We start from the raw sequence: 13,098 nt of genomic DNA, 5'->3' as shown, positions 1-13,098 counted from the left end.
CCAGCCAGGCAATGGGTTGTCTCCCACTGGTTTTGCCCTGCACCTGGCAGCTGGAGTCCTCGTGTTCAGGAATCATAGAATATCAGGGTTTGAAGGGACCTCAGGAGGTCATCTAGTCCAACCCCTGCTCAAAGCAGGACCAATCCTCAACTAAATCCCCAAATGGCCCCCTCAAGAATTGAACTCACAACCCTTGGTTTAGCAGGCCAATGCTCAAACCACTGAGGTATCCCTCCCCCCTATGCTGCTGGCCAGAGACAGTGATTTATGCACACGTGGGAAGATACAGTGGCCATGCTGTAAAGGGCTGATCCCCTGGAGCCAGGACTGTTACTCAGCGTTTGGGTCTGACCTATAATAACCATTTGGATCACTTGCAAAGTGGGACTGTGGATTCAGGTTTGTATTTCGAATCTCCCCAAAGTTTGGGGCTGTCTAGTGCAGGGGCTACGGTTTGTGACCAGCTTTAATGGTTGGGTCCCATCTGCGAACATAAAACCCCCTCTCACCAGACTTACGCTCTCTCTTCTGGTTCTCAGACTCCGGCAGCTGCAGTGCCAGGCCGACCCGATTGGTCGATTCCTCCATGTTTTCCAGCTTCACTGGCGCCTCAGGTTCTAGGAGAACAACCAATAATATTTATCCCTTTTATATGTAAGCAGAGTCAGGATGAGCTCTACCCTGACATCTGGTGGTGAATTATGGCAAGTGTGGAAAAGAACTTCAGAGGCTGATCTTGTTTACATAGGCACACCTACCCCACCTAGCATGAGCCCACGGCCGCCCAAAATGGGCCTGGCACACCAATTGTATCTCTTCTCTCCACTGGTGAATAGCAGAGCTAATTTTGATTTCATTAGGAGTCTAGCTAGAGGCTGCTGAGCTGAATTCACTTTGGGTCAATGGTGCACCAGCACTGGGGCTCCCCTACTACAAGCTGCAATCACTAAAAGAGCTAAAATTACTGAGCTAAGATCACTGAGTGCTGTGTTAACTAGTGGAGGAGCCTAAAGATATATTGTTAAGTGGCGTGCAGAGCAGAGTGGAGCAGTTTGTGGGGACAGCTGGAGCGGTTCATGGGATGGCTGGTGGAGTGGAGCGGCTGGCAGAGCGGAGCAGTTTGTGGGATGGCTGGAGCGGCCCATGGAACAGCGAGCAGAGCGGAGCAGTTTGCAGGGACAGCTGGAGGACCGAACCGGGCCGGAGTGGCTGGTAGAGTGGAGCCCTTTGTGGTGAAGGCTGCAGCAGAACTCCACGGAGAGGTAGGGCAGTCGGCCTTGGACCACGTAAGGTGCCCCTTAACACCCCGTATCTCTCCCCCCTTTCCACCCAGACTGGGGGGTGTGTGTAAAACTCTGCAGATAAACTTTTGAACTCTGGGGCAGCACTGACCAGGGTCAGAGACTTTTGGACTTTGGGGTGACTGGACTTAAGACCCTGAGGGGAAAAGGACACTGCCAAACTTACTTGGAGGTGGGTCTTTTGCTCACGGTTTGTGTTATGAATCCTGTTTGTGGTGTATCCCCAACATGATGCCGCATTGTTTCCCTCCTTTATTAAAAGGCTTTTGCTACACTCAGACTCTGTGCTTGCGAGAGGGGAAGTATTGCCTCCTAGAGGCGCCCGGGGGGTGGTATGTAATTGTCCCAGGTCACTGGGTGGGGGCTCGAGCCAGTTGTGCATTGTGTTATTGAAACGGAACCCCTAGATACTGAACCTGGCCCTTGTTGCTGCCAACTCAGAGGGGCAGAAGGGTTACATTTTTGGGGGCTCGTCCGGGATTCCCTGGTCAGTACCCCTCGCAAGCACTTGTTGAGTGTTCCACTGCATTGGGAAACAATTGTGTTTATATTTTGAGGAAATTACTGTTTGTATAATGGCTAATATGTCGGGTTTGTTGGGCCCCGGCCCTGCAGCCTCTAGCTCAGGGGCCGCAGCCTCAGCCAATGGGCAAAAGCACTGGGGCAAATATTGGAAAAGGTTGTGTTGTCCCATCCTACGTCAAACTATTGTTGTAAGTTAAGGTTATTTGCTGGGGAAGACGAGTTTGAACCCTGGTTGGAGCATAGCACTGAAATGCTGCAGAAAAGTGAAGATGTCTAATAGAGAACCTTAGTGGCCCAGCATTAGATGTGATTCGTACCCTGAAGCTCATTGACTCTGGGGTCAGCGTGAAGGACTGCCTAGAGGCCCTTGATCCTACCTTTGGGAGCGTAGAGGGCCCTGAAGACAGTTACTGAAAGTTCCTTAATTCCTGACAGCAAAGGGGCGAGAAGATTTCAGCCTATATACAGAGCCTGGAGAGACTGCTTCAGAGAGCTGTCATGAGGGGAGCAGTGACTGCTGAGCAGATGGATCAGACCAGACTGGCTCAAGTTGTAAGAGGGACTCCGTATCAGAACCCGATTCTACTTCATCTCCGGCTAAGAGAACAGCAGGAACATCCCCCAAGTTACTCCCAGCTGATAAAGGAGGTCAGGGAAGAGGAAGAAAGGCAGGCTGCCAGCGAGTTTTGGGAAGCTCAAACATTGGAGCCAGCCAGCACAACACCATTGCAAATGGCCAGTGTACTGATGGTGAGCACCATAGAGGAACTTGCCCAACAAATGCAGGTCCTGACAGAACGGATAGCTGAGCTGCAAAGCACCATTGACTGAGCTAAGATTTCCAGGAATAAGGAGCCTCAGACTGTGGCGATGGAGAAGTCAGCATTTAGAGCCACCGTCCCACCCAGGCGAAGGTGGAAAGGACAATTCTTCTGCTACCGATGTGGTCAGGATGGGCACAGTGCTGCCAAGTGCCATAATGAAGAAAACCCCTCCGTAGTGTATGGAAAGCTGAGGATCAGTTGGGAGAGATCCGGTAGCTGCCAGAGGGTCTGGGGACGGGGACCACCCAGGCCTGCAGGATTTGAAGATTCCCCCAGAAAAGACCGTCCAGCTGGGATCCCCACAGGACTGATAGGGACTCGAGCAGAGGTCACAGTGAGGATTGAAGGGGCGGAGTGTAAAGCAATGCTTGACACTGGATCTCAAGTGACTATTATATTTCAGTCATTCTAACAACAGATGCTTAGGCACCTGCCTATATAGCCACTGACTGGCATTGGTCTGTGTGGCCTCAGCATGGATGAATACCCCTAGCAAGGGTATGTCATAGTGCACCTGGAATTCCCAGAGGAGGTTGCTGGGGTAAGGGAAGAGGTAGACACAGCTGCCTTAATATGCCCTGTGTCTGTGCTGATAGGGACCAACTCCAGTCTCTTCAAGGTGCTTGCAGATTACTGCAGACGACGGGCTGGGGACCAGTACCTGAATACCCTGATGATCCATACGCTTTGTGCTGAAGCCTATAGGAAGATTGAGAGCGCTAAAAAGGAGACATCTGAGCTACCAATTGGGGCACTGAAGTACATGGACACAACCCCCTTAGTTGTGCCTGCAAGGATGGAGCAAGAAGTGCTTGTCATGTGTACCAGGCTGAAAGGCAGTAAAGGGGCATTAGCAATGGTAGAGCAGCTGGTTGAAGGAGAGCTCTCGGAAGGAGTGCTGGTCCCCAGTGAAGTCATAACCCTACCTGCTGAAGCCCAGGAAAAGGTGACTATACTGATTGCTAATGAAACAAGTTGAGATGTTGTTGTGAAGCAAGGACAAAAGATAGCAGACCTCTTCGAGCCTGAATCAATTGTAAAACCCCAGTGTGAGACTCAAGTTCCGACAATAGACCCAGCAAAGTTTGACTTTGGAGATTCACCATTGTCCAAGGAGTGGAAAGATTGCCTGAGGAGGAAACTTTGTGAAAGATCCAAGGTGTTCTCATTGCATGAGTGGGATGTGGAATGTGCAAAAGGAGTAGAGCTCAACATCAGACTACATCACTCTCGACCTTTCAGGGAGAGATCTAGGAGGATTGCTCTCTCCGAGATGGAAGATGTGCGACAACAGCTTCAGGAACTGGCTGCGAATGGCATCATTACAGAGTCCTGCAGCCCATACGCCTCACCCATTGTGGTGGTCCGTAAAAAGAATGGGAAAATCCGGATGTGTATTGATTACCGCACCCTAAACCGCCGTACTGTGGGCTGACCAGTACACAATGCCCCGAGTCCAAGATGCCTTAGACTGTTTGCTGGCAAGCCAGTGGTTCTCTGTGTTGGATCTTCAGAGTGGATACTACCAGATCCCTCTGGGTGAAGAAGATAAGGAGAAGACAGCCTTCATCTGCCCATTAGAGTTTTATCAGTTTGAACGCATGCCCCAAGGGATTTCTGGAGCACCTGCCACATTTCAACGTCTTATGGAGAAAGTTGTGGGAGACATGAATTTACTGCAAGTGTTAGTTTATTTGGATGACCTGATTGTGTTCGGAAGAACCTTGGAGGAGCATGAAGAAAGACTTCTTAAAGTGCTTGATAGGTTGGAGGATTATGGTTTGAAGCTTTCGACTGACAAATGCCAGTTCTGCAGGACCTCAGTGAAGTATGTGGGTCACATCGTGTCCCAAAAAGGTGTGAGTACGGATCCTGATAAAATAGAAGCACTCACTACATGGCCATGTCCAAGTAACTACAGAGAACTCAAGACCTTTCTTGGGTTTAGTGGCTATTACCGCAGATTTGTGAAAAACTATGCTACAATTGTAAAACCTCTGAATGATCTTACCAGGGATACCAGTCCAGCAAGAACAAATCTAAGACCAAGAATAAGGGGAGGTCCCCAAAGCCTCCGGTGCAGAGACACTATGGCCCTTTCGAATAATTCGGGCCAAGGTGGGATGAGAGATGTGAAAGGGCTTTTCGAGAAATCATTACTTGCCTAACTCATGCTCCGGTCCTAGTCTTTGCTGACCCAAGCAAGCCGTTTATCCTGCATACTGATGCCAGTTTGGAGGGTCTGGTAGCAGTACTGTACCAGGAGGTGGAAGGCAAATGTAAACCTGTAGCCTTTGCCAGCCGAGGACTGTCTGATAGTGAAACTCGCTATCCCACCCACAAGCTGGAGTTCTTGGCCTTGAAATGGGCCATCACTGAGAAATTTCGAGATTACTTGTATGGTGCTCAGTTCCAGGTGTGGACAGACAACAACCCACTGACCTATGTATTAACAAGCGCTAAGCTGGATGCTAAAGGGCAAAGATAGGTGGCCGCTTTGGCTAGCTATGACTTCAGCATTCAATACCGATCAGGGAGAAGCAATGTAGATGCAGATGCATTGTCCAGGCATCCACAGGCACCAGGAATTGCTGTGATACCCACAGATGGAGTGAGAGCTATTTGCAGTGTGAGTCGCCGAGAGCCAGAGGCCCATGAGAGCCTTCATGGATGTGCAGTAGAAGCTGTGGGCCTGCCCCCTGAATGCGTGCCTTCTGCTTCAGTGAACTATATTGCATTGAGAAGAACAGGAGTACTTGTGGCACCTTAGAGACTAACAAATTTGTTAGAGCATAAGCTTTCGTGGACTACAGCCCTGTTCTTCTTTTTGCGGATACAGACTAACACGGCTGCTACTCTGAAACCTATATTGCATTGGACCAATCTCCTTTGCCCATGCTCAATGCAGCTGACTGGCAGGAAGCCCAGCTGCAAGATATTGACATTCGTGATACTCTACTTGCCAAAAGGGAGGGGCGAAGCCCAGCTGCGGTTGTCCCACCTAACCCGGAGGGTAAACTACTATTGAGAGAATGGACCAAACTAAAACTGATTCAGGGAGTGCTACACCGAGTAATTACAGATCCTTTACAAAAGCAACGGACTCAACTATTGCTGCCAAAAGAGTACAGAGCCCTGGCCATGAGGGCCCTGCATGATGACTTTGGACATTTAGGGATGGAGAGGACCCTGGAACTTATTCGTAGTAGATTCTATTGGCCCCGGATGGCTGAAGATGTTCGCAGGAAATGTGAGACCTGCGCTCGATGTGTTCAAAGGAAAACTCTGACCACGAGGGCTGCATATCTGAAGAACATCACCAACAACAAACCTCTGGAGCTGGTATGCATTGATTTCTTGTCTTTAGAAGTAGACAAGAGGACTATTGGGAACATTCTAGTAGTGACTGACCATTATACGCGATATGCGCAGGCATATCCCACACGTGATCAGAGGGCCACCACTGTCACTTGAGTACTGTGGGAAAAATATTTCTCAGTTATGGATTCCCAGCTCGGATATACTCGGATCAGGGGCGGGACTTTGAGAGTCACCTTCTGAAGGAGGTGTTGAGGATAGCGGGGATTAAAAAGTCTAGAACAACGCCTTATCACCCGCAAGGTGATCCTCAGCCAGAGAGGTTCAACCGAACCCTATTAGATATGTTGGGGACTCTGCGGCCAGAGCAGAAGGCAACCTGGAGCCAACATGTCGCATTTCTGGTGCACACCTACAACGCCACAAAGAACGACGCTATGGGAGTCACCCCATATCTCTTGATGTTTGGGCAAGAACCAAGATTACCCATAGACCTGTGCTTTGCTGTATCAGAGGATGGAGATAGCTATGAAACTCATCAGCAATATGTATCCCGACTAAGAGAAAAGCTGTGGGATGCTTATCACTTAGTTACATCTGCAGCTCGGAAGAACGCAGACCGCAGCAAACATCGATATGATGCTAGGGTACATTTGCAAGAGCTCCAGCTGGGGGACAGAGTCCTGCTGCGAAATTTGGGTATTGCTGGCAAACACAAGATAGCTGATAGATGGAAGGCAATACCTTACTCGGTGATGGAAAAGCTAGGACACCTGCCGGTCTATAAGCTCAAACCTGAAGAGGGTCAAGGGCAGACAAAGACAGTGCATAGAAACCTTTTGCTCCCTGTTGGGGAATTGGTAGGCACCCCTTATGAGATGGGCCACAACAGGGCAACCGGGCAGAACGAAGGTGCTGGACCAAAGCCGCCCTCCAATGTGGACAGCCGTCCCCCTGCAGCTAACCTACCCCTATGCAGCACATCCGAGAGTGAGTCTGAGGAGGATGACACAACCATGGTGTATCCTGGGATGGAGACAAGATTTCAGTCTCGATCAGCTGAATCAAAAGAGAGCTCCTCCTCTTCTGCCCTAAACCCCATGGCAGAAGTATTTAGGCCCATTCCTGACACCCCTGAGCCACTGGTGGGACCCCCGTGTGATGACACGCACAGGTTATTGGATAGTGGAGACATACAGGTGGAGGATGTCCCGGGCACCTTCAACCCTCCACTGTTAGAACTAGAAATGCAGGGGCCTATGCCAGTAGCCGAGGGGCCCTCAAAGGAAACCTCCCCATCTGTCGCTCAAGAGGATGTCTCCCCTACCACAGCAACAAAGATTCTCAATAGGTGAGACAGGATAATAAGACCAGTAAAACGGTTAACTTATGATGCACATGGGGTGACTAGTGAGGAGCCAATACATTTAGCACACAGGCTTGTGGAAGCTAAAGTGGGCTATCTGAGGCCCTTTGGAGGGGACCAGTGAGTTGGTATAATAGGGAGTGTGATTTGTCGGGACGACAAATTCTCCGCTGGGGGGGGGTGTAAGCAGAGTCAGGATGAGCTCTACCCTGACATCTGGTGGTGAATTATGGCGAGTGTGGAAAAGAACTTCAGGGGCTGATCTTGTTTGCATAGGCACACCCACTCGCCTGGCATGAGCCCACGGCCTCCCCAAATGGTCACTTTGGCAGCTGTAGAATCCCCAGTTTCTCTGTTATTGGGGCAGGAGGAATAAAGTGTTGTTACCCTGATTATGTGAATCAAGGACAATGAAACTGTTTTATGACAGAGGGTCTCACTATCACCTAAGCAGCACTCACTAGACAAGGGACATTGATTCCAAAACCTAGTGAAGTGAGAGTACTTTGGGATAGGTATGTATACCTGATGGTTTGGGCCCCTTTTGAGAGCCTGGAATACCAATTATACTCTCTCCACTGTTGAATAGCAGAGCTAATTTTGATTCTATTAGGACTCTAGCTAGAGGCTGCTGACCTGAATTCACTTTGGGTCAATAGTGCATTAGCACTGGGGCTCCCCTATTACAACTGAAATCACTAAAAGAGCTAAAATTACTGATCTGAGATCACTGAGTGCTGTGTTAATTAGTGGGGTGAGCCTAAAGATATATTGCTAAGTGGCGTGCGGAGCGGAGCAGTTTGCGGAACGGTTGGAGTGGCCCATGGAACGCGGAGCGGAGGACAGCTGAGCAGTTTGCGGGGACAGCTGGAGTGGTTCATGGGACGGCTGGTGGAGTGGAGTGGCTGGCAGAGCAGAGCAGTTTGTGGGACGGTTGGAGTGGCTCACGGGACAGCGAGCAGAGCAGTTTGCAGGGACGGCTGGAAGACTGGACCGGAGCGGCTGGTAGAGCAGAGCCATTCGTGGTGAAGGCTGCAGCAGAACTCCACGGAGAGGCGGGGCAGTCGGCCTCGGACCATGTAAGGTGCCCCTTAACACCCCGTATCTCTCCCCCCTCCATTTCCACCCAGACTGGGGGGGGGGGAGGGTAAAACTCTGCAGATAAACTTTTGGACTCTGGGGCAGCACTGACCAGGGTCAGAGACTTTTGGACTTTGGGGTGATTGGACTTAAGATCCTGAGGGGAAAAGGACACTGCCAAACTTACTTGGAGGTGGGTCTTTTGCTCATGGTTTGTGTTATGAATCCTGTTTGTGGTGTATCCCCAACATGATGCCGCATTGTTTCCCTCCTTTATTAAAAAGCTTTTGCTAAACTCAGACTCCGTGCTTGCGAGAGGGGAAGTATTGCCTCCTAGAGGCACCCGGGGGGTGGTATGTAATTGTCCCAGGTCACTGGGTGGGGGCTCGAGTTGGTTTTGCATTGTGTTATTGAAACAGAACCCCTAGATACTGAACCCGGCCCTTGTTGCTGCCAACTCAGAGGGGCAGAAGGGTTACATATATTAGAACCTAGGCAGTGCCAGACAAGATCAGCCCCAAGGGCCATCCAGCCCAGTCACCAGCACCAGCTGCTTCAGCGGCAGGTAGAAGGACCCCACAGGAGGCAGCTTTAATCTGCCCAGAAAGACACTTTCTTCCTAAACCCCAACAGGCAGAGGCTGCGTTAAGGCCTGAAGATTTATTCCTTCCAAAATGGTTAGTTTTTGTTGTTTGAATCCTGGCTCCTGTCATTCAGGCCATTTTTATCCATACAGATGTCCAGTCTGCTTGGGAACCCCGCTAAGCTCAGCTCCTCTCCAAAGCCCCTCTCCCACAGTGATCACTCAGCACTTCCCCAGGGCGGGGGAGTATGACTAGCCCCATTGTGCAGAAAAGGAAGGGACTTAGCCATAGTCACCCAGGGAGTCAGGTGTTAGAACTGGGACTAGAACTCAGGTGACTCAGTGCCCTGCTCTCCCCTCAGGAGACACAGCCAGGTGCCATTTCAGAGTGGTCCTCCAAATAGGATTTACATTTTTCTAGACAGATTAACTCCTTCCCCCTTCACCACGTGGGGCCACAGGATCTGAATCCCTGCATGTAAACCCCAGCACAGCTACCGCTAGCAAAACCTCCTGGTGACATGCATGGTCCAGGGAGTCAAGAGATGGCTGCAGGGCTGTATTCAGCACAGCTGCTCGTTCGGGCACCCTGCCCATTTCCTCTCTCATTCTCCAGGCTCCATCCCTTAGCCCAGGCTGGGCTGGAGGCGGGGCTGGTCATGGCACCTGCATCCCAGGCCTTGGTTACAATTCAGAGTGTTACCGTGTCTGAGCATGGCTGGGAGTTATATGGGGCAGCTGCCTACAGCAGGGTTCTCTTCAGAGGCAGCTGGAGCTGGCCACTATCCGAGAGAGGATACAGGGAGAGCTGCACCTCGGGCAGCACCAGTCTGGCCAATCTGACGATGCTGTTAGCAGCAGGTGTGGACCAGGCCCTGTAGCGATCAGCTGGGGTTGACCCCTGCCCCAACAAGCCACAGACTGGTGGGGAAGCAGCATGGCTCTGGGGCTCTTCCGCGGCATTCAGGGTCAGCCTGTGCTGCGTTATTGCCAGGGCATGTGGCCTCGCACATGCGGTGCTGGGACCCCTGGCCATTCCAACCCAGGGATCTTCTTTCTAGAGAGCTGAGCCATTGCCCCTGCCAGCATTTCCCCTGGCTTTGTTCTGCCCGCAGAGTCACGTCCACATCTGTGCTGGGCTGTGGGATTGGCCCCTTCTCTAAAGCCAGCTGGGGGCTGTGTATAGAGAGAGCGAGACAGAGACTTTTAACACCCCGTGTGGGGCAGGTGCTGCACACATCAAACCGTCTCAGAGTTACACCTCCTGCAGTCCAGCAGGCAATCGTGCCGGTGTTGCTCTCACACCCTCTGTGGAACAGAGGCCTGGGTGACAGACAAGGGCCTGGGGTGGATGGAGAGTACTTACGTGTTCTCACGGTGACGGATTTGCTCGGCAAGCTGCTGAACTTGGCACTGATCCTCCGTCTGCCGTCCACCAGCTCAGTAAACCTGGAAAGGGAAAGAATTACTAGCCCTCGTACAGTGGCCCAGCAGGTGCTCCCCCCCCACAAAAATCAGTGGGCTACAGCACACAATTATATGGCTTGCCGACAAGATTGCTCGTTCAGCTGGTGGGCCCTAGCAGTGGCATTCTGCGTGCAGAGAGCAGCCTGTGGAAAGGAATTGTGATGGACTACGCTGAGTGTAGCATCAGCCAGAGGATGAATACGCTGGTCATTTAAACTGCGCCAATGGTGTTGCAAAATCTTGTTTCAATTTGTTTTGTTTCCAGTGCTATCCTGGAGCCTGCAAAGTGAAGGCTGTTTGCAAAGCCCTGTACCGTTCCTCTTGGTGACGTGTAGGCACAGAGGGGCTCTGATATCAAATGGGGCTTCAAGGCACTACTGGGACACAAACAATCAGCATCAATGCAGGAAGCCTGTGGCGCACACTCCTGAAGTGCTGCATTAACACCACAGCAAGTGGGAACTGAGATGCAGAGAAATAACTAGGGGCACATTCTACTCAGTTATGTGGGTACAACTGCCATGGGGAGCCAATCCCATGGCGGCTATGCTGGCTTTGTAGCCACATAGCCCACTGAGGAATCTGGTGCTTCATGCAGGTTTTGGAGTCTGACTGCCCTTGACAGTTTCCTGTCTGAGGAGTTGCAGTGATTAGCAGGAGGAGTGCGTGTGGCCACGATACAGATGCGTTGAGCAGCAGAGGGCACCTCTACTACATTCTCCTGTGTCCCACCATACATTTCCAGGGCACTCAGCTAGTTTACACCCCAGTGTCCGCTTTCTCCTCTGGGTTTATTGTGTCCCATCTCCTCCAGCTGCTCACCTCACTTAAAAAATCTGAAGAGCTTCTATTTAAAATGCAGATCTCTCCCTTGACCAGGAGGAGCAGGCCTGGTTTGTGTTACTGGCTCCAGGAAGGGGTGCAGCAGGCTAGATCCAAGGTGGGCACAGCAGTAAGGAGATGGCTGAGGATCTGAAACATGGGCCAGGCAGCTAGTGTCCACCGGGGTGGGGGTGGGGAGGAGAGATTCCATGCTCACACAGCGGAGCAACTGACGAGCACTGGGTTGCATAGGTTGTAGCAACTTCATGGAGAGGTTACATTTGAATAGGGCACTTGGGATGGGCTGTTTAAAGCTACTCTGAAACCTGTCATGGAAGTGGGTCTGGATGCTCAGTCCCCTAAAGGAAATCAGGCATCCAGAGCCACCCACCAACTGTGAACATCCCACCCACCCTTTGTACACATGGGAGAGGCAGGTGCACTCCAGCTCCCAAGGGTCAGAGCCAGGGCAGCAGGGGATTTGCTGGGAGCATCCCCCATGCACTAACCAGACTGTTCTAGGGCTGTGTCCCTCCCAAGTGCTGGCTGCCAATCATGTGATTATATGGTGGATTTCTGACGTGGCCAAATATACACTGAGAACTAGAGCAAGGCCAGGAAATGTGGCTTACATGTGACCTGATCTGTACTGGAAAATAAGGGTTCAGTAGAAGTGGCCCATTCCCGCTCTCATCCACATGTTATTTGTTAGTGCTCAGACTTCAAGCAGGGCTGGTGTAATTGCCGCTGAGCCGGTCCCTACCTGGGAGCCTGCGAGGGTTCCTCCGGGATATTGTGATCAGCAAGCAGGCGCAGTTCCGGCAGCAATGCTGGGGGGAGCCTGTTCCTGAGCACCCGTGGGTGTCCTGCTTGGCCCCATCGCCTCTCCGGGGTTCCATTCCTCTGCACTGCAGGCCACAAAGGATTAGGCTTAGCCAGGACGAAGCAGTGAATCAATGGAGTAAATGGAGTGTAATTCTACCATCAAGCACAGCCCCCAAGAGAGCCCACCCTCAGCTGGCCGGGGATTCTCCCGCAGAGCAGCGATGGCATCTGTGGGAATCAGTGTGTATAAAGCCAGCATGCCCCTGGGAAATGCCCGGACCACCACGATGGCTCTGCCTCCACCCCATGCCAGATGCACCATGCGAGACAGCTCCCCCGTGTCACTGCGTGCCCAGATACAGAAGGGGACACACACCCAGCGTAGCAAAGGAAGAACCATGCAGGGTCCCCGCTGGCTTTCGAGTGGAGAACACTGCATGGAAGCAGCGTTTCCTCCAGCTTGGTGGAACACCTGCAGGGCCTGGCGGTTCCAGATCGTGGGCCATTTACATCCCCAGGTGGCTACGCTGCTTCTCATGGACGTGCTGATGTTCCCATGCCCCGTTGTCACATCACTAGTTCAATGCCTGTTCCCCCCGCTAACCTCCTCCAGCAGAGGCACATGTTCCCTTGTGTATGCTCTGCCCCCCCAGCATAACATTCCCCCGCCAGGCTCCGGGGAGGCCGTTGCGGGATCATGGACTTACAGGTCAAGATGTAGACATGGGCCGGCTCGCTGTGCCCTTGGCCTTGCTCGGTGTTCTGGATGGCCATCATGGACAAGCGATACCTCTGACCGGGAAGCAGGTCACGCACCGTGTAGGACGACAGCTTCCCGTTGGGCACGTAGCGGCTCTTGGTGCTCTGGTTAGTGGTGACATTGATGATATAACCCTCCACGGACCCTGCCAGTGGCTGGTCCCAGGTCATGTAGACAGAGGTGGCGCTGACTCTGGAGGCAGTCAGGTTCTGGGGAGGAAGAGGCCC

General features: G+C 51.9%; 1 protein-coding gene across 5 annotated transcripts in view; it reads right to left on the bottom strand.

Moving 5' to 3' along the window:
• SNED1 (sushi, nidogen and EGF like domains 1) overlaps window positions 1-13,098 on the bottom strand; it is a 143,181-nt gene that overhangs the window by 15,394 nt on the left and 114,689 nt on the right. For all 5 annotated transcript variants that reach the window (XM_034782201.1, XM_034782204.1, XM_034782205.1 and 2 more), the window contains 4 exons: window positions 12,819-13,097; window positions 12,050-12,194; window positions 10,364-10,446; window positions 519-617 (listed from right to left, as the gene is read on the bottom strand). In XM_034782201.1, coding sequence (XP_034638092.1) covers window positions 519-617; window positions 10,364-10,446; window positions 12,050-12,194; window positions 12,819-13,097 — 606 coding nt within the window. The remainder of the gene's footprint in view (window positions 1-518; window positions 618-10,363; window positions 10,447-12,049; window positions 12,195-12,818; window position 13,098) is intronic.

Source organism: Trachemys scripta, chromosome 9 (genome assembly GCF_013100865.1).
Source record: "Trachemys scripta elegans isolate TJP31775 chromosome 9, CAS_Tse_1.0, whole genome shotgun sequence".
Lineage (NCBI taxonomy): Eukaryota > Metazoa > Chordata > Testudines > Emydidae > Trachemys > Trachemys scripta.
The sequence above is the reverse complement of the archived record's forward strand: the minus strand, read 5'-3'. Positions and strand labels throughout refer to the sequence as shown.